At 40.9% G+C, this 21,222-nt stretch overlaps 1 protein-coding gene across 2 annotated transcripts in view; it reads left to right on the top strand.

Moving 5' to 3' along the window:
- LOC124868343 (activating transcription factor 7 interacting protein) overlaps nt 1-19,749 on the top strand; it is a 32,864-nt gene extending 13,115 nt beyond the window's left edge. The window contains exons 1-14 of one of the 2 annotated variants that reach the window (XM_047365512.1): nt 1,926-1,985; nt 5,927-5,979; nt 6,812-7,324; nt 7,496-7,892; nt 8,560-8,738; nt 8,837-8,974; nt 9,064-9,135; nt 9,611-9,687; nt 11,139-11,203; nt 12,995-13,678; nt 13,767-13,868; nt 13,990-14,067; nt 18,482-18,564; nt 18,812-19,749. In XM_047365512.1, coding sequence (XP_047221468.1) covers nt 6,818-7,324; nt 7,496-7,892; nt 8,560-8,738; nt 8,837-8,974; nt 9,064-9,135; nt 9,611-9,687; nt 11,139-11,203; nt 12,995-13,678; nt 13,767-13,868; nt 13,990-14,067; nt 18,482-18,564; nt 18,812-19,276 — 2,847 coding nt within the window. In that variant the 5' untranslated portion in view covers nt 1,926-1,985; nt 5,927-5,979; nt 6,812-6,817 and the 3' untranslated portion in view covers nt 19,277-19,749. Of the gene's footprint in view, nt 1-1,925; nt 1,986-5,926; nt 5,980-6,811; nt 7,325-7,495; nt 7,893-8,559; nt 8,739-8,836; nt 8,975-9,063; nt 9,136-9,610; nt 9,688-11,138; nt 11,204-12,994; nt 13,679-13,766; nt 13,869-13,989; nt 14,068-18,481; nt 18,565-18,811 lie in introns of those variants that run through there. The other variant, XM_047365511.1, reaches the window with a different exon arrangement.
- The last annotated feature ends 1,473 nt before the right edge of the window (nt 19,750-21,222 follow it).

Raw genomic sequence — 21,222 nt, 5'->3', positions numbered from 1 at the left:
TACTCCTCTCTTTTGTCTTTGATGCCCCTCCCCCACCCATCTTCCCGTCCCCCCTTGTGAGAGTGGTACGGTCCATGTTTGAGCAGGAGAGGCTGTTCCAGAGACACACAGACTGTGTGTGTAAGAGACAGAAAGGGTGGGTGGATGAGGTTGGGGGGGGAGGGTGGCAGCTGCTTCTAGATTAAGTGTTGTGTGCCTCTGCAATTTAGCGATGGCCGTGCACTGTTAGCTATGCTCTAACTTGGGTGATTGTTTTGTCACTGCGCCAAATTGAAAGCGCTTTGTTTTTTTGGTCTTCCTTTTTTATGACACGTATGAAGAACTATTAGAGGGATAAAAATATAACTTATATACTTTAAGGAAATTGTTGGCCGTTTTTTGTTGTTTGAATCAAACACATTCCCTCTATCAGATTTACTTTCCTGATTCATAATAAACAGTTGTTAAAATAAATTTAACCAGACCCCATTTTTAAAGGGTCAGAAGGTAAGCTTTGGGCCTAATAGATTGATTTAAATGTACTTATTACATTAAAAAAAACAATAAAGTCTGACAGCTGTGTTTGGGAAAAAAATTGATTTTTCTGCTTTGTGGTTGAGAAGTTGAGGTAAAGCAAGAGGCATCTGGAGAAAAAGGCTTGTGTAGTGGGAGGAACCAGAAACCAAAGCCCTCAAATCAATTCTTACTGGTCAGGTCTCTACACAGACTGTTAAACTGAATTTAGCACAAAAAGAAAGAGCCCTTCCTAATCCCTGTAAACTACTTAATATTTTTGATGATACTTAAAATACCTAAATCTTCTACTGCATTAACTAAGCTTGCTACTCTTTGGAAAAGGACAGTTACTAAGATATACTGCTACCAGTTGGAGAGCGAGAGAGAGAGACAGAGGGAGAAAGACTTAAATGTTAATATATTTTCGAAAGATTAATCTGCCAGATGATGACATTTGAATTGTTTGGTTTCCTCTAAAAGCCTATCCTTTGGACCTTAGCCGCAGTCTGTAAGATACCTTTGACATCAAATTGCAGCCTGACCAAGGTTCTCTGTAGTCCACACAGAGACAGTTAGAGTTACAGAACTAGGCTGAGGCTAACATGATTAGTACTCAGCTCAGTGGCAACATTTGCTCAGTTTATAGCACATAATACTTTAGGAGGTTTCTCTGTAATTGTGCTGCGCATTCATGCATTATTTGTGCTAAAGACTTCACTTTAAATTGCATAGGAAAAATCTATACATCACTACCTTACACCATCAATCCAGTGAAAAATCATTCATGCACATAAAAATTTACAGTAATAATTAATAACATTGTCACAACAGGAGTATGTTTTACAGTGTTGTCCTTGACCTTTTTACTCATGAAGCTACAGCTGACTGGTATGTTTCTTTAACAGACAAATAAATCACAGACAGCCCTCCCCCTGCCCTTTTATGTCAGAGTGGTACAGTCCAGACTGGGTGCCATTTCCATACTGTGGACTAGTTTGTGCTAGAGGTGGGGGATGGGTGTTGCTAAGCAACGGACTGTGCAGTGTACTTCCCCTCTGTCTGCGCACCGCTAGCTATGGTTGTAAGTGATAATCACCACTGTGCACATTAAAGTGCATTTGACACTATATCCGGCTTGTGAGTTATGTTTGATAGCTGCAAATATATGATTAAGTTATTACAGAAGACTTCTAACAATAGAAAAAAAAAAAATCATTCAACTTTTACTGTTTCATGTCACACTCCATGGCCCAGAAAACATTGAAAAGGAAACTTTTGGTTCTTTTAAAGGCATTAAGTAACACCCTCAATTCTCTCACTTTGACCACACACCCTTATATAGCACACACCCCTGCTAGGAGCAACATGGACTGGTCCCAGCTGAGCCCCTCCCCCTTTCTTTTATATTCTGGTGCCGCCATCTCAGCTGTTCCCTGCTCCCACAATCATCAAATAATATGGAGGGCCCTTTCCCACACATCCTGCAGAAGGTTGCCATTTCTTTTTTAAGCATGCTTTACATTTCTATCTCACTGAAACTGATCTGTTCTTCTTGTTTTAAGGTTCATAGTTTAGCTAAACCTTTAAAATATTCTCTAGTAGAAATAAAAAAAGGTTTAAATTGGAACTTAAGGTTAATACTTGGTTTTAACAGAAACCACAGTGCTCAGTCTAGTTAACTCAAATTTTACATGTTATTTTTAGAAACATTGTTTTTAGGAAGTAACCTTTTTGATCCAATCACTTAACATATTCCTGCTGCATATTAATTATATTATGTTGCATATGATTTTGTGTGTGTATAATAGCCCTGGAGGGTCACATGACAACTTGGAGAAAGGTTATTGAAATTTCTTTGACCAAGCCAGATGTATTTGATGATGTACCGAGTAGATTTTTCTGTGAAATTACTGTGCTTTTGTTGCCTCTGCTTCACGTTCTCAGTTCAGTGACATCAGTTCCTGTGCACTTTCATTGTGTAGAACTGTAAAATGTAGACATTCTCTTCTAAACAAATTATTTGTAATGAGCTGGAATTGTTGTGTCACGTACTAAATGACTTTCGTTTGCATTGGTATTGTGGAATGGTACCTCTGAATATGGTAAACAAGGATTGTTGCTGCTTTATCACAAACACTGCTGATCCCATGAGCTGCATCAAAATAAAAATAGCAGTTTGCCTTGCTACGAACTTTAATTCTGTCATAACTGCTTCGAATGTTACATGGTGGGCATGTTGGATGAGCAACAAGTCACAATCAAGCTAGGCACCAGATTGCAAAGGATCTATACTAATGCTGCATTCCATTTACCTCGGAACCGGGAAAGTCGGAGTAATGTAATATCAGGGCGCTTGCGTTCCAGTTTGCTGCTTGTCTGAAAGTCTGAGAAAACATGGATGCCCGTATTCTTCATTGCTTGTACATAGCCACTGTTACAACAGTAACAATGTTCTACGCGGAATTTCATCCGTAAACAGCGTTGAAATGACTTACTAAATATTACGTAAATAATAAAACATTTCTAAAAACAAAGTAAGAACGTTTTACTACTGTTGACGCGCCATCTGGATTTTCCAACTTGTGATTCTGACTTTCGGGGGAATTCCAGTTAAAATGTCCTACTTGGAGGTTGGAAATTCCAACTTCCGCGTACAAATGGAACGCACCATGAAAGCAGGGATGGACTGAGACATGGAGTTGACAAATTGATGAATTTTATCGGTTCCGAACATTGTCAAAGTCTAAAGCTCAAAAATCTGATCCTTTTTCCAAACACTGAATGTACAATACGTAAGCGCAACCAGGTTGCAGTGACAAAAGCACTCTTCAAAGTTGTTTATAAGAGAAGAAAACTCGCTGGCTAAGGTTGCACAACTTCAGACTGTTGACACTTGTAGCATCCGTATTTACTTCTAAGTGCTGCATATGGTGTCACATCTTCTCTGCATGCAGTTCACTTCAAGGCCATTGACTGTTCACGCTTGAGAATGATTGAGTACATTTAAATTATGTGAACAACCATGTCAAAAAAAAAATCAGTCTTAGCAAAAAAAACACAATTAAGCATTAGGTTTGGTAGTCTAAATTAAGCCAACGTTAGCTATTTTCATTTTCAGTAATGTGTTAAAAATGAAGTCTGCACAGAGATGTAAGAAGCTTTATAAAAGAAAACTGTATTTCCATGACATGTCCAGATATGTCGGGTTCATTCAGACGACGTTAGCTATGCTAGCCAGCTAACGGTGCTAATCGCTAACATGCGATGCTAGGATTGATATGTAGTACATGCTCTGTTAAGGTAATCTCTTCCTTATATAACTAATTATAACCATTTTTAAATGCTGTACTTATACCTTTATTTGTTACAGTTCTTAAAGAAGAATGAGAATGAGCCTAAATCTGTATCGGTAGGTTGAAATTTCACAAAAGCCTGAATTTGCATATTAGCCACTGAATTTTGATTGGTGTATTTCAAACTAAAAGTGTGCATACAGACTGAGGTTGTTCCAAAAAAAATTCTGTTTAATATTTGCTACAAATCCTTATACATGAAGTTTTTACTGCAGCTGTACTACACACGTAATCATGTTGCAGCTTTAAAATATTCTGCATTTTACAAGATTGCAATGTAATGAAGATTTTGAATGACAGTGAAATTATTGTCTCCAGTTCTTGTTTTTTTGTTAAAGAAGGAAAAGAAAATCCTTGCCCTTTGCATTTAATGCTCTCAGCGTTTGTCTTTTTCTACATTGAGACTGTTCATCAAATTAAGTGAAAAACATTATAATAAAGATCAGCCCCTCTTCCCTGCATTAAAACCAGATGTTATCAGCTGGATAACTTGATTCTAGAATAGCGAGTGACACAAGAAGGAAGATAAGTATATCAGCAAACCATACTTGCTAGCAGGAAACAAGTCACGGTTTAATAATATTAACTTGTGCCTCTGAAACATTAGGCCTAACAACACAATCTTTTTATGGTTCGTTAAATGGCAGAAAAAGACACACAATACCTTTAGTTCATGTTTCTGCATGTCAGGTGTTTCTGCTGATAGTTTCCTATTTACAACAGTAATTTTAGGGTTAATAGCTGTAATTCTGATCAATTTAAGAAATGACTTTTACTAGCTGCTAAAACAAGAAGTAAAATTTCAATGTTTGGAACAATTAGAATTTTTTTATTTTGCTTTTTCTGGCTGCTGATGCCTCAAGCGCAACAAAAAGTCCTTATTGTACTCGGCAGTGCTGCAACCCAATCTGTTTGACAGAGTCCTCTTTCAGCTAGCTACAGATTTCAGCCTGACAACGAACAGCAGAGCTGTCCGCCATTTTGAGTTGGTGCACCGAATCCAGGCTCGGTTATTGAGGGCGTAGGATGGGGGTGGGGGAATTATGCTCTGTGCAGTGTGCAATAACATTGGAATGTGAAGTGGAACATTGACCATGCCTGCCATTTTACATCGCTCCACTTCTTTATGCTTACTTGTCTTTGTCTTTAGACAATGACCACTGTCTTAAACAGCTACAAAAAAGCCTCATGTTTAAAGCAAGGACTTTATAATCATTGCAAAGAGCATGCTTCCAGTGGGAGAACAGAGCAGGGATGGTTTAAGGTGTCGAGCATGTGCACCAGCATCCCGCTCTGGTGCTTTACACTGTAAAGTATACACTCAGTTCTAGTACTTTTCCACATATGCCTGCAAAGGTGAAGAAGGCTAAATCAAACATTGCTTGAGTGTAGCGGCGTCACATGACCAAGTCTGCTGCAGTCTTTCAGATCGGCAATGCAGAAACAGTAAAGCTAACCAACTTTACACAGTAACAGGAAACCCCCTCATTACTCTCAACAGACCCACCTTTTCAGCCTTATACCCGCCTTGAAACCCACAGAAACCTTTATCTCTGGTGTTTATTCCATCGCATTGATTGCAGATTTTTGATAATTAAAACACTAAGAAGAACATCAGCGTTTGAAGATTATGTCTTAAGATAGAGATAAATGTATTGTCAGGTGTTTGACCAATCGAGAAAGTTAATAAAAAGGATTTTTTTATGCATCTTTCTGCTGCATCTCAGCAGAAAAGCAGCTCTTTATATAGATGTTGGATTGACATTGATCTGTGAGCTACATTGTTAGAAGCTCTAAATACTTTAATAAAGCACATCAGGATCCTGTACAATTGATTCCTTTCAAAGTTCCTACATGGTGGGAGGTTCCTCTAGCGTTAACATGCATGCTATACCACATGTATGTTCAGGCAGAGGAAATGATTGGTAAGTATCCCAGGTGCAGCCCCAGATGTGTGGATAGATCATTTAATTCAGTGGAGCTAAGTGTAGGCTGACATTTTTAATTCGCTCAATATGTGTGTTGTTAGGAAAATCACTCAAAAATATTGTTTTGTGTTTTTTTTTTCCCCTGTTCAGGTAGTTTGCAAATCTGGTATTAAATCCATGACCGAGGACCCTTTGGTTTGAAGGTGAGTCCCAGATTAAACGTCTGTGCAACTACTTATTTTTATTATTATTGCTGTGATTTTTGCAGCAGTTCCCTGCATCACATATATTTGAAATGTAAATCTTATTAATAAAAAAATATGATCATCTCAGTCATGTATGCTCATAAAATGGAGACAATACTACAACTAGCCTCAATTGTATCGAATGTGGGGGACAATAATCCAGCCTTGTATGGAAAGCCCTCCATATTTTGCATAACCTCTTTGCTGCTGCAAGGACTGCCCCACTTAGTCCGCTCTGATTCGCTGAGGTTTCAGCCAATTGCTGAATGGGGGGGATGGGAGCAAGCCTGGGCTACTGTTGCTGTTGTAACTCGGTGTCCTTTCTTCTGCTCTCTGGATCCGGGCTTAGGTAAACAGGAGACTGATAGCCCAGTCCAAACACAAATTAGGAAAACTGGATCATGAAAAGATTTTAGATATTTTTGATGGAATCAAAAAGGGGTTCTTACTTACTGAGGTGCTGTTTTTGATTGTTCTCTGTGTAGAACAGTGAAACAGTGTGGATCAGATAATAATGGTCTGCCTAATTTACTTGAATACTGAGAAATTTGTTGCAAAGGACTGTTTGAGAACCAATCAGTTCGGAATAAATAGATCTGTGAAAGAACCCTCTAGAAAAGAGCAAACAAAAAGGTAGAAGAGCTCCACAGTGACCTCTAGTGTTTTGGATCAGGCTATATATACATCAATGATGACGCAAAGATCAGCAGAGACTTGGGCGGAATAGACTGTGCTTCTAGACTAAACTGATCTTGTCCCATGTGTCTAATCTGTCCTTGTCACCTTACAGGAAGCAATGGAAGTTGTTGTGACAGAGGAAAAAAAGAAAATTTTTCGTGCCAGAAAAACCATGAAGATCAGTGATCGTCTGCAACTGGAAAACCTTCACAGCACTTTAATGAACTCAGCTCCGGGTCTGTCCAACCCGTCCCCACCACCTCTTGTGAATGGCACCCATAAGGACGATGGGCAAAAGGTGGGCGACAAGGAGCAAAACAGCTCCTCTGACCCAAACTCTCCCCAGGTGGCTTCCCCTGCCACTCCGGGATCTCTGAGCTCTCCGGCACCATTCCTGTCCCTAAATCTATCGCCCTCCCCTGGCTCCTCCCAAAGTCCCAACCCACAGGAAGAAGTTACGTCTCGGTCGTCGCCACCCCCTTCAGAATCCCACGATTCTAAGAAGACGGAGGATGAGGAGAAGAAAGGTTCTTCACCATCCCCACTAAATGAGTCTGTTACACCAGTGTCTGCAGAATGTAAGGATCCACAGAAGGCTGATGTGATCCCAGTGGATAAAATAGAGGTAAATGCTCAGTAACGTGCAGGAAACATTTATTAGTTTTTGAGTTGTTTTTATTTATTCATTTACATTTTGAACAGTGCTACAGAGCTACATTTAATGGTATCTTTTTCAATTTAAAAATATTACCACATCAATATGTTGATTTAATTCATTGTTACTACCCTCAATCAGGAAAAAAAAGGTGCTCCAGAGGAGCCAGTTGTGGACCTGGAGAAGGATTCTGATAAACGGTCTCCTGAGCCATCTTCAATGTCTGAATGTATAGAACCTATGGATGCAGAAAACTACTCATCAGATACAATTGACTCTGAGGAATCCACATCCACAGTCAAACATCAAAAGCCTCCTTCCCCCACTGTTGCACCCTCCAGTTCCTTAACGTCTCCCCCAGCATCTGGTGAGGATAAACGGCCGGCAGCTGAAAACAAAGCAGAAGACATTAGGAAAGAGTCAAATCAGAAGGACAAGATGGAGATGCACTCGGTAAAAGTCGAGTTAAAAAAGGAAAGCAATGCTGGACAAACTAAAGGACCAAGTCGACCATCATCCACCCCACCTTGTAACACAGGTATAACACAGTGGACGCGCTGCATTTGATGGCAACACAATTGGTACTTCTATTCCTAAAGAAAGGCACATCTGAAGTAAAACTATCTGCCATCAGTGTCATGGTAAATAAAAATGGCACTAATTACAGACTAGGACAAGCATGGCACAGAAATGTGCCAAAGCATGGACAGTGCCTTGTAAAAGTGTTCACAACTCTTAAATTCTTTCACATTTTGTCACATCATGCCCTCGGATTTCAACGTTTTTATCAGGATTTTGTGTGTTGCATATTTGTGAAGTGGAATAAAAAAAGATGGATGGTTTTCAACATTTTATCGCTAAATATTAAGCTGCATATTGTGGCGTGCATTTGTTTACAGCCCCTCTAAGTCAAATTTTTGTATAAATTCCTTTCACTCCAATTAGAGAAAGTTTCTGCAGGTATCTTTCCACCAGCTTTGCACATCTTCTCACAGCATGATGCTGCCACCACCATGTTTCACTGTGGGGATGGTTTCAACAGGGTGATGCAGTGTTGGATTTCTGCCATACATTATTTTGCATGTAGGCCAAAAAGTTTGATTTTGGTTTAATCTGACCAGAGGATTTACATGGACATTTAGGATCTAGATCAATAACCTGATCCAAACAGGGTAGTTACCCACGGGTCTTTGTTTCACTCATAGATCAAGGGCAGAAGAGCTCAAGCTCGGGACTGAAGCGCACTTTATCAGAAGGAAATGAAAACGATGCAGTACCTGTGAAGAGAGAGGGGAAGAGGCCCAAAGTGGAGCACGAAGAGCTGGAGGCCCAACTGGAGGTTAAAATCACAGCCAAAGCTGGCAGCCAGAAAAAACTGGAAAAGGTTTGTATTCAGCTCTCCTGCCACTCTTAGGCTTGCAAAAAGATTTCTCATCTTCATGACATGATTCATCTTACACATGTTTTTTTTTTTCTCCTCAGGTCGTCCAACAGCTCGTAAATGAGCGTCTGAAGATCTTGGAGCTGACAATCTTTGAGAAACATTTCCAAGAGTTAAGGGACAGGGTAGACAAAATCGACTGTGCCACTAAACACCAAACTGCCATTAACTCACTCCAAGTAAGTGAACAGGTGCTCTTCCACTTGGAGAAAATCTACAACACTGTAACACAGTAAGAAATGTAAGTTTATTATGTTGTTTCTGTTAGAGTAAGATCGCTCGACTGGCCAAAAAGTTTGGAGAGGCTAATCAGATGTCAGAAAACAAAAGAAAACAGGAGGTAAGATGGGAATTTTCTCTCTTTGTTTTGTTTGCACTTGTAATCATGCTATAAAACAGGCAGTTGATTTTTCTCAAAGGGCAGCGAGAGCAACGATGATTGTTGTAGGAGGGTGGACAAACTTTTAAATATGATTTTAACTAGCTTCTGCCAAAAGTAGACTTTGCACTACGTAGAAAATTCTCTGTTTTCCACAAACAGAACCACTTGAACTTGGAGTCAAGTAAATAAATGCTTAAATAGGGCTGAACAATGTTGGATAACTGCAGTTTTGTTGCTATCAAAACTCTTTGTAACCTTCAGCATCTTGCACACCATCATCTGTGTCAGATGTGGCCGTCTTCTGCAGAGAAGCTGAATCTCTTATTACTGTACAAAGTTTGTTTTCCTGGCAGTTGGAAGAAAACGACCCCAAAACGAACATAGCAAATATGTCCAGGTGTTATCTAAAAGCTGACTGTCCTGATTTCCACAGGCGCTCGCTGCTGCTAATGCTGCCGCCGCTACTGCTGCCAAGAATGCAACTGTTACAAACAACTCTCAAGCTCAGCGGTAAGTATCTCCATACCAATAGCGATTTCCTGCTTAGATGTTAATTTACGAAACAAATGCTTCTCGTATTTATAAAGGTTATTTGTACGAGTTCATTGCAAGCTCACCTTTTCAAACCTTTTGCATTATGTGTCTGTTTCCACAGCAGCTGTGTATTTGTACATGTAAGCAGTCTGTGATAGTTTGTGTGACTAGAATTTGGCTTTTGTAAGAACGTGACAATACCGGACTGAAGCCAGTACTACACAGGAGACCGTGCACAGCGCCATCAGATGACATTGTCCCGGGTTGCAAACTGTAACCATTAAAAGTGAACCTAAACCTAATGGACAGAAAAATCCAATCCTCCTATCCTGTCAGGATCAGCCTTAGAGCACTTCCTAACACTTGCTAGGAATAAACAACCACCCCCACCCACCCACCCACCATTGCCCCGGTGTTTTGTACCTGCACCATGTCCTGAGTCTTGTGACGTTCTACAATTTAATAACCTGAGCGTTTCTTCAGGCAGTGCAGAGTGTAGTTAAAACTGCACCTCTCCTCCCAACAGCGTGCTCCGTGGGCAGACAGTAGAGCCGCAACCTGAGGCGCCCAGAGAGGGAGGGGCGCCCTCTCTTGGCAAGACTCCTGCACTGTCTGTCAAGAAGGAGAAAGAAGAGATGGAAATTGGGGAGGAGAAGGAGCCAGACATGGCACGCCATACCGCTATGGCAAGAAAGCTGGCAGAATACAGTGAGGGAAGATGCAGAGCTGATGTGAAGCTCCGCACAATTTCATCTCAGTTGGAGCGGGTGCTTTACCACAACTGCCAGAGAAGCTCAGGGAATCCCAGGCCTGACCGCTATGCATCCTACATATTCCGCTACTTGGTCCCATATGACATCTACTGTGACTGGGTCGCAAAGGTCAATTATGTTGGACTGATGGGCAAGGAGGCTCTGCCCAGAAACCTAAGGAGGACGATAAGGATGTACCTCGACCGTCGTTTTCCGTTCCTGTCCACTGACAGGTGGAGAGAGATCCGCGACGCTATCAATGAAATACTCAGAGTAAAGAGGAGGCCGGATTTTTTCCGAGAATACGATGACAGTGCTCCCGTTCTCTTTTGACACACTGATGCCCCTGAAGTGAAAACGTACTGGGACAATTGTCAAAAATCCACTTAGAGCACATAAACGTCTTTCTTTTAGAGAAATCCCTAACATGTTAACAAGGACTCCTGGTGGCTTTGCACCACAGTTGAAACTAATGAACATTTAAAAACTGATGCTGTAATGTAGAATTACCCTGAACTTGAGTTTGGAGTCTATCTGCAGGATGTTCAAAGATAGCTGTATGAAATGGAATAAAATAATTTGTCCCTACTCCAACACATTCAGTCTTCATCCTGTCATGGATATACATGGCTTCTTATATCAGTAATCCTAAGCATAAGCAATCTTTCTGAACAGGCCGGTCCGGACCTCTGTTGAAGTAAAGCAGACTCCAGCAGCTGTATCTTCATCCAGTACAGCTGGTAAGTAAGAGTGTTTCCTCTTATCTAAGGTGCCTCTTAAAATGATTCATACAACTGAAACTTTTATTTTGTTGAGTCACAACAGCAAAATATATTCTACTAACTAAAATACTACTACGTTTTACTTTTACAAATAAAAATCAGAAAATTGTGGCATGCGTTTGTTTTCAGTCCCACGTGAATTAATATTTGTATAGTTAGTTTTCCACCACGCATGATGCTTTGCATGAAGGCCAGAAGAATTCAGCTCCGATGTCATCTGACCAGAGCACCTTCTGACTTATGGCTTTTTTTCAAAGGTTTAATAAAACATGCCACCTGAGCTGTGGATCTTTGCAGCTCCCCCAGGGGAACCATGACCCTTTTTGGCTGCTTCTTTGATTAATCCTCACTTTGCCTGTCTTGTCAGTTTAGGTGGATGGGCGTGTCTTGGTAGGTTTGCAGTGACATAAACTTCTGATTTCCTGTAGAAAGAAGTGATCTCGTGACGTCACACCACGGTGTTGTTTATCGTTGGTAGCTACACTAACTGCTGCTAATGCGTAGGATTAAGGCAGATCAAGGCTTTTAACATCAGATGTGTAAAACGTATGTGTACAGAGCGTAAGATTCTAGCAATAACCAAAGCACTTAGACGCCAGAGATGAAGGGAACACTTATGATGACTTGTTTTTGTATTTTTCTGGGTAGTTTATCTGCAGCATTCACTTTAAAACACACCTTGTAAGCTGCACAGGTACCCATCAATTTTGTGCTTTGATGTGATGGTGAGGAAATGATATTCTCTTTCAAAGTCATTACTGCTTGCTGTGCTTTGGCCAGTACCACCCTGGATCTGTTCTTGAACTCCACAACATCTAAAATGAGACAAACTGGTGTGCCGGAAGCTTCCGTGGGTTTATTTAAATTATTTAGAGTGTTTTTGTTTTTCCTAAACAAAAACAAAGAGCTGTATTTGATATTTTCTTTGTTGTTGTTTGTAGATAATTGCAAAAATTTCAAGGAAGTCAACAAAACTGTAAAAATTGTTTTAGCCAGTTTGAAAGCCTGATTGGGTCTTGGTAATGAGCCGTAGTAGCTTCTCTCACAATAAATACAACCACCCCTATTTGGGTTTTCTCTCCATATTCTCTGTTTTTCTTGTGTTTTATCTCTCCAGCCACGGCTGACAGAATTAGCTTCAACTAAGCTGTTAGGCAACAAGCACAATCCCAGAATGCACTGCCATGTGACATCTGCGGGCATATTGCTTAAACAGCGACATTCAACGCTTAGGTCATAGGTTACAAAACAGACTCTGCTTTAAACCTCTCTACCGCTTTCTCCCTGACCTGTTTGCTGTGTACCTTGGTCTTCATAATGCTGTTTGTTCCCTAATGTTCTCTAAAGAACCTCTGAGGCCTTTACAGAACAGCTGGATTTTCTAAAGGCAACTTTCACTGGATTTTATTTTGACGAGTCAGAGTAAAATGGGATAATTACACGCCGAACTTTAGTTTTTTAAACATTTTTAAAAACCTGAGTTTTGCATCAGCTTCATAATGATGTGCTGCAGTTTGCTGCTTTATCACATAAAATGCCTCTGAAATACATTTGTGGTTGCAGGGTGACAAAATGTGGAATAGTTCAAAGGAAATGACTACTTTTACAATTCACTATACATTTTTAGTCCCATCTATGCTGATAAAGTGGTCATTAACAAAATAACTTAGTTATTGCTTATTTAGAAGTTTCCATGTCTCTTCATATCTGAAATGCATGATTTTTTATTTTTTGTTTCAATCAATCCAGTAGTTCCAGTTGCAGCCCCTCTGCCAGTCTCTACTGCATCCCCGGTTACTGTCTCCGCCCCAGCACCAGTTTCCACCTCCACCACCACCATAGTCCCACAGGGCTCCATACTGCAGCTGATCACCTCCAGCTCTAACGCTGCCTCCACTTTGGCCACTGGCATCACCACTCAGAGCCAACCTGGCACTCTGGTGCTGAAAACAACATCTGGGAGCAACATGATGGCTGCGGGCCAGCCGCTTGTCATCCAGCTGCCTCTGTCGGTGAATGGCCAAGCGGGAACACTCGTCAACTTCCCCGTCTCCTCTTTGGCTGCGGCCACTTCGCTGAACAAGGCCAAAACCACTCCATCCACCACCACCTTCATCCTTAAGCCTTCTCCTGCAGCCAATGCTGGATCAGTCCCCACCTCTACCGCTACCGCCCTTCCCACTCTGCAGGCCTCCCCGGGTCAGGTGGCAACGACGCAGATCTCCCTGGCCCGGGCTGTGTATCAAGGCGGGGCGGGAAGGATAACCACACCCAATGCTGGGGTGTCTGTGACCACAGTTAGAGCCCCACCTCAGTCTGTGTCTGTGGCTGGCGCTGTGTCTTCGGCCTCTTCACCTGCAACCTCAGGGCCAGCAGCGACAGGTTCCACTGCACCAGGAACGCCCCAAGGAACATCTCTCACATCCAAGACTGGTGAGGAAATAGGGATATTAATGAGAAGGTGCTCACTTCTTCTTCTCTTAGTTATACATCTTCATCGGCATTGTTCTATGCTTCTTAGACAACCAAGCTTCTGCAGCCACTCCATCTAAAGCAGCTGCACCTCCAGCACGACCCAAAGGCTCTGTCATTGATCTCACAGAGGATGACGACGATGTACAAGGTACAAAAGTGCTTTATTCTTTTCCTCTCCAAAACACCAATTTGCAATCATTGTTTGCTTTTTTTTTCATGATGCATAAATGACATTCTCATGTAACCATCATGCATCCTGTGTTATTCAGTGACAGGAGTGAAGAATGCCCAAGGTGCAACCCCCTCCCCTGCCCCCCGGTCTAACCCAGTCATCAGCATTCCCAACAGTAAGAGCAACAAAATTATAATAAACATGAATTAGTGATTTTCTGTTTGCCTTGATTTCAAACTGTGAACCAAGCTGATCCCATTTATTTGCACCCCCGATGAATCTGAGCTTAAACCCTCCAAATAAATTCATCTTTGTCTGAGAAATATCCAACCTTTAATTTGAGAACATTTATTTTGTGGTTATGAACTAACAGTTTTTAACATCATCACCTACTGCTCTGGTAGTACTCTGTGCAACCCCATTTTGCCAAGACGATAGCATTTCAGTCTTCTGTCAAATTTTGGGTGGAGCAAACGGACCGGAATCTTTGACCATCGCTGTTTGAACACTATGTCTAGTCTAGATAATCAGAGTCCTGGATTCTGTTGCTTTTTTCACTTCAGCTCACCCCACAGGTTTTCCTTAGGGTTTAAATCTGGGGACTGAGATGGCGTAAAGAAGGTTGATTGGTTTCTGTTTGGTGTTAATTTGACCGTATGTTTGGAATTATTGTCCTGCTAAAAGACAGAGTGATGAATCAGTTTGTTTTCTCTGGCAGAGCTCCCCATATTAGTATTTAAAAGCTGCTGGTATTTTTCAAAGAGTTCACAATGACATGCACTTTAAAAAAAGGCTCTTTAGAACAGAAACATCCCCACGTCATCATACATCCTCCACCATACATCAGAGTGGGCAGTAACACTAAAACCACCATGGCGGTACATTTTCATAATAAATAGATGTTCTATTTAGTTGACAAAGGACAAATGAAATGCGATGATTTCTACCTATTTTTAGCCACAGGCGGTCAATTTGACTGCAGGGAATGTTGTGCTGGTCTATTTCGATTTTTGCCGGAAATGATAAAACAAATCAAAACGCCAGGGTTGGAAATTTGACAACTCTGTCTAAGAGCATCTCTAGTGGTCTTTGGTCAGGCTACTCTTGCTTAGAATTTTTTTTTTTATTGGTTTATATCTAAAAAACATAAAATAAGAGAGAAAATGACACAGAGGTGTAAAGGAAATATGACCACAGAAATGGCGATAGAACATGGACGGTTACGATTCTCCGGCCTGGAGAACGAGACGGTGGCAAAAATTCCAGGATGAATGACAACTCCTCATCTTCAGAGTGTGAGTTAGATCCTGATTAAAAGGAGAGGCCTGATGTCTTCTGACAGCGACCATAATGTTGTTATGACAGCTGAAGTGTCAGGTGATCTTTTCCTGTGCGGGTCTAACCACAGGTGCTTTGTAGGGTATAATGTCAGGTTGGTGAATCATAATAATGTTATAGCATATAGGCCGGATTATCATGACAACTATATTATTTACTTATTTGTTTATTACCATTTTATTATCATATAGGACATACTGAACCACCTCCCGCTCCTGCTGTCAAGTGGGAGGCCAGCCTACTGGCGTCCTCAATGGCAGCGGTGGAAATTGGAAAGGATGGGACTAAGTGGACAGTTGTTCAGCCTGCTGAATGTCCAGGGAGAAAACAGGGTGAAAATGTCCTCACTGAATCCGCTGGCCCCACGGCATACGCAAAGCGCAACATCAGTGGTGCGCTCACAGCTTTTCTGTGCATTATTGAACCATGTATGCTAAAGCAGATCCGAGACTGTACTGTGGCCGAGGCGCGTCAACGTCACAGTAACAGCTCATGGGACATGACGGTGGCCGAGCTGAAAGCCTTCATTGGCCTCTTGTACATCCGAGGAGCACAAGGAGCAAAACATATGGACTTGGACAGTTTCTGGTCGGAAAAATGGGGCTTCCAGTTTTTCAAGGAGACGATGCCCAGAAAGCGGTTCAAAGAGATCATGAGATTTCTCCGTTTCGATGAGAAGGAAACACGACGTGCTCGACTGCTGGATGACAGGTTCGCACTGATCTCTCGTACCTGGAAGAAGTTTGTTGAAAACTGTGTTGCCTGCTACAAGCCTGGTACCAACATCACCATTGATGAGCAGCTTTTCCCCACCAAGGCCAGGTGCAAATTTATTCAGTACATGGCAAAAAAGCCTGGTAAATTTGGAATCAAATTTTGGCTGGCAGTAGATGTTGAGTCAAAATACATGCTGAACGGGACTCCATATCTTGGAAAGGAGGAAACGTGGGATAGAGGTCAACTCCTTGGAGAGGAGGTGGTTCTGAAACTGGCAGAGCCGTTCATGGGGAAGAGAAGACATATCACCACTGATCTCTGCACCTCTCTTAAACTGGCTACCACATTACAGGCCAAGAAGACCAGCCTGGTGGGCATCCTTGCTGAAATGAAGCACGAATTACCACCCTCTGCCAAACAGCAGGCAGAGCTGTTCTCTACAAGGGTGCTGAAATGTGGAGATGCAACTCTAACAATTTATCAAGGAATGCCCCGCAAAAATGTTTGTATTCTCAGCACAGTGCACACGGATGTGGGCATTATTGATGGGCCCAAGGCAAAGCCGGAGTCTGTTCAGTATTACAACAACACGAAACACGGTGTGGACATTCTGGATCGGATGGTGAGGAAATATTCAGTAAAGGGTGGTACGGGGAGATGGCCCGTTGCTGTGTTTTATAACATACTGGACCTTGCAGGAATAAATTCCCACGTTCTCTTCCAGAAGTGCATTGGCATCAAGATCCTGCGACGGAGGTTTCTGCAGCAGCTGGGAGAGGAGCTTCGAGCTGAGTTTATGAAGAAGAGAGAGCCATCAGGGCAATTGGAACAAGATGGTCATTTAAGCCATCAGGACTCAAAAATGCAGCAGGCTCAAAAAAGGAGGCAGTGCCAGGTGTGGAGAAACTGCACTAAAAATAAAACCTCTGACACCTGCAGCAGATGCCGCAAAGCCGTGTGCGGAACTTACACCAGGCGACGAGAGGTGATCTGCGCTCGCTGCGAGTTGTAAATAGTGTAAATATTCTTGCAGTTTTAGCTTTTTATTGATTTTTGATATCCAGTTTGTTCTGTTACTTCATTTCATATTTGTTGATTAGTATTACAAATATTTTGGCAATACGAAATTTTGTTAGATTTTGTTTCTGTGATTAAGGAAACTAAAACTGTTGATTTATAGTATGTTTTGTTGGAATTCTCGGTTGAGTTGATTGATAAAAGTTGGTTTGATGGTGATCAATACAAGTAAAAGCTTTATGTATAATTAAACTTCATCTATTAAAAATTGTCTATTTTGTTGTTATTTTAGTTTGTAAAACATTGTTTAGCTAATTAAACTGAGTTTTATCTTAGTTGTAAACTCAAAGGGTGAACTACTTGAGGTTTAAACAGCAGCTGTTCGGGTAAAAAGGGTTTTTTTAAATAAATATTCATCCTATTTCATGCCAACAAGTGTTTTTTTTTTTTTTTGTCCCTGGTGATTATGTTAAACATTAATTTTTGAAAACTTTTTATCCTAGTGAGTAAATGTACTCAGTGTTTGGTTTTTTTAGCTCGTAGTTCTAGATTATGCTTCTTCTTTTTTTTAGCTCGCAGTTCTAGATTATGCTTCTTTTTTTAGCTCGCAGTTCTAGATTATGCTTCTTCTTTTTTTTAGTTCGTAGTTCTAGATTATGCTTTTTTTTAGCTCGTAGTTCTAGATTATGCTTCTTCTTTTTAGCCCGTAGTTCTATATTATACTTCTTTTTTAAACTCGTAGTTCTAGATTATGCTTTTTCTTTTTTTAGCTCGTAGTTCTAGATTATGCTTTTTCTTTTTTTATCTTGTAGGTCAAGATTATGCTTCTTTTTTTTAGCTCATAGTTCTAGATTATGCTTCTTTTTTTAGCTCGTTCTAGATTATGCTTCTTCTTTTTAGCTCGTAGTTCTAGATTATGCTTCTTTTTTTAGCTCGTTCTAGATTATGCTTCTTTTTTTTAGCTCGTAGTACTAGATAATGCTTCTTTTTTAGCTCGTAGTTCTAGATTAAGCTTTTTTTTTAGCTCGTAGTTCTAGATTATGCTTCTTATTTTAGCTCGTAGTTCTAGATTAAGCTTCTTTTTTTAAGCTTGTAGTTCTAGATTATGCTTCTTCTTTTTAGCTCGTAGTTCTAGATTAAGCTTCTTTTTTTAGCTCGTAGTTCTAGATTAAGCTTCTTCTTTTTTTAGCTCGTAGTTCTAGATTAAGCTTCTTTTTTTAGCTCGTAGTTCTAGATTATGCTTCTTTTTTTAGCTCGTAGTTCTAGATTAAGCTTCTTCTTTTTTTTTAGCTCGTTCTAGATTAAGCTTCTTCCTTTTTTTTAGCTCGTAGTTCTAGATTAAGCTTTCTTTTTTTTGCTCGTAGTTCTAGATTATGCTGCTGCAGTAACACTTCTTTACCAGGGTGCCAGTAAATGTGACCAGGGATGTATATAAACCAGTGCTTAAGGCTTTATCTTGTTTGTGTGACCTCTAATTGATGTCTATGATATAATGTGTTTTTTCACCTTTTCTACAGCTGCAGGAGCAAGATCATCCCCTAAAACCAACCAGAACTCCACAAGCAATCCCCAGATAACAGTGCATCACCGCCCCCCACAGGTGAATATATAAAACTGCCTCACCAGATTTTACCCACAGCTGCATATTATTTTAGTCTGAAGCAGATAAAAGATAGGTTGATCCATTTGAAATACAGCAGTTCACATTTTACCCTGTAATTGTGTATTAAAGGGTGATTTGAACTGATGGGAATCATGTAAGAAACTCATAATGTTTATTGACTTATTAAAGTGTTTTTTTGCCCATTTAAAATGACTATCCCTCATACCAATGGTCTCTTGCATAGGAATCCTCATTGAAACCCCGCACTGTAACCAATACAACACCATCCCGCGGCTCCAGCACGGCGCTCCCCCCTCTTCCTGTCGCTCCTGCGCCGCAGCGTTTGCCCCCAGAGGCGGAGCAGACCTCGCCCCCCCAGCAACTCCAGCTGAAGCTGGTGCCGGGTCAGACCGGCATCGTGCTGTCCTGGAGTGTTGCAGAAACCGATCGAAGCTGCGCGACTGTGGACAGCTATCACCTCTATGCCTTCCACCAGGACAACTCTAGCAGTGGTACGGCTCAGCAGCACTGGAAGAAGATAGGGGAAGTGAACGCCCTTCCTTTGCCCATGGCCTGCACGCTGACCCAGTTCCAGTCCGGCTCCACGTACTATTTTGCTGTTCGAGCCAAAGACATTTACGGGCGCTTTGGTTCTTTCTGTGAACCTCAATGCACAAATGTTATCAGCTCTAGTTCAAGTTCAAGCTAAACGGTTACAAAATAAAGACATTTTTTTGCTTCTGAAACATGTTTTACTTTTGACTTATTTTATGATTTTTTCTCTCTGTTGTGTTTTAAAATCTGAAATATTGTATCCTAAACAGATACAGTATCTGTAAATATGTCAACACATAAAACTTGGACTCTGATACATAAACCAGCGAAGCGCTGGCTTTGTCTGGTTCCCTGTATGTGATGTATTCTTTTGTGACCTAAGCTGTTGTGTAAATGACCGTATTCATTTTTGCCCCTCTAGCAGGTCAGATATTTATGTTCTTCACTCCTGCAAGTCAGACCAAGACTGTTCTTTTTTTTTTTTTTTTTCTCGATGATAGGTGACAGGATTATTCATGTAAAATCGATTGCACAAATATGTATACTTGTGTGGTAGAAACAGAATAACTTTTTTAAGTTCTGTCTGGCAACCAGACTTTGAAAAATGTAATAAAATGTTTTATTAAAGTCTAGTCTCCATTTGATTTTAGTTTCTGGTATGAAATCTGTAGCACTTAAAGAAGTCACAGTTCCCTGCAGAGATAATTGCTGTGATTTAATTCATATAAATATATACACCTGTATATTTTTTATTTTAAAAAAACTAAAATATTTATACCATTTAATCATGAGCAGTTTCAAAAGGTGCCATAGTTTAATTTTCCTTATTTGCTGCTTCAGCAACATGCAGATTTAAGGTAGATCTACTGAAATGCGTTTCAAAAGAGGTTATGTTTGATGCAGCCTACTAGTAAAACTGCCAGAAGCTTTGAGGAAGGAGTTAGTAAAGATCTTGTCTAAACATTAGGAATGAACCAGACAGCTGCAAGTGTTTTATTGATGATAAAATTAAGGTTTTCATTTAATTCACTAGAAGGTTTTGGTGATTTTCAAAATCTAAGTCAACTATGATCATATTTCATCAGTTGCATTTATTTTTTTTTATAAAGTCTTTACAGACTGCAGACGGTTAATGTGTTCAGATCATGAGAAATGGGCAAATGTAGTGTTTGGGGTAAAACAGGACAAATTATGATGGTCAGTCAACTGGGTCAGAGCATCTCCAAAGTTGCAGTTCTTGTGGGTCATTCCAACTCTGCAGTGTTCAGTATCAATCAAAACTAGCCCAAGAAGGATCAGTAATGAGCTGGCGACCAGGTCAAAGGCCACCGAGGCCTACTAATGCACCTGGGCAGCAAAGGTTGGCCCATGTGGCCCAGTCCAGCTGACAAGCTCCTGAAGCTCATGTTCCCGAAGAAGTTAATGCTGGTTGTTATTCAAAAGACTCATGACCAACCGCTGAAAACACTAAAATCAGGCACATGAGCATCCGAACTGGACCGTAGAGCAATAAAAGAAGGTGACCTAGTCGGATGAATCATGTTCTGTTTTACATAACTTGTGCATTGCTTACTTGGGGAACACATGGCACCAGGATGCACTATGGGAAGGAGGATACCTGATGCAGGCATGGTAAGCCTTTGGAAAACCTTGGGGTCTGCTTCCATGTGGATGTCGACACATACCACCTACCCAGGTGCAGTTGTAGAGTATATACACCAGTGATCTCTAACACAGTCATGAAGAACTCATGTGCCGTTCTAAAGTGCCAAAATCAAATGGCTTATTTAATGCCTCAGCATGCAATTACATTCCATCGAGTCCTGCTAACGACCAGATTTTGTGACTCAGAAGCACTTCCAAAAGTTGCAGAACACCAGCTGGACTGGACATTTGAGACTCTGCACCTCCTTTCTTGGAACACCTTATGTCTGTAGCCTCTCTCAGCTGTATTATCTGCCCAGTCACAAGGCAGTAATGGTCCAGGAATGTTTTCAGGATCACTGAATTTTGAATTTGATGGTTGCAACATGTTTTAAAAAAGCTTGGACAGGGGCATGTTTACCATTATTACATCACCTTTCCTATTTAACACCCAAT

The sequence above is a fragment of the Girardinichthys multiradiatus genome, chromosome 5, assembly GCF_021462225.1.
Source record: "Girardinichthys multiradiatus isolate DD_20200921_A chromosome 5, DD_fGirMul_XY1, whole genome shotgun sequence".
NCBI classification, from domain to species: domain Eukaryota; kingdom Metazoa; phylum Chordata; class Actinopteri; order Cyprinodontiformes; family Goodeidae; genus Girardinichthys; species Girardinichthys multiradiatus.
The sequence above is the reverse complement of the archived record's forward strand: the minus strand, read 5'-3'. Positions and strand labels throughout refer to the sequence as shown.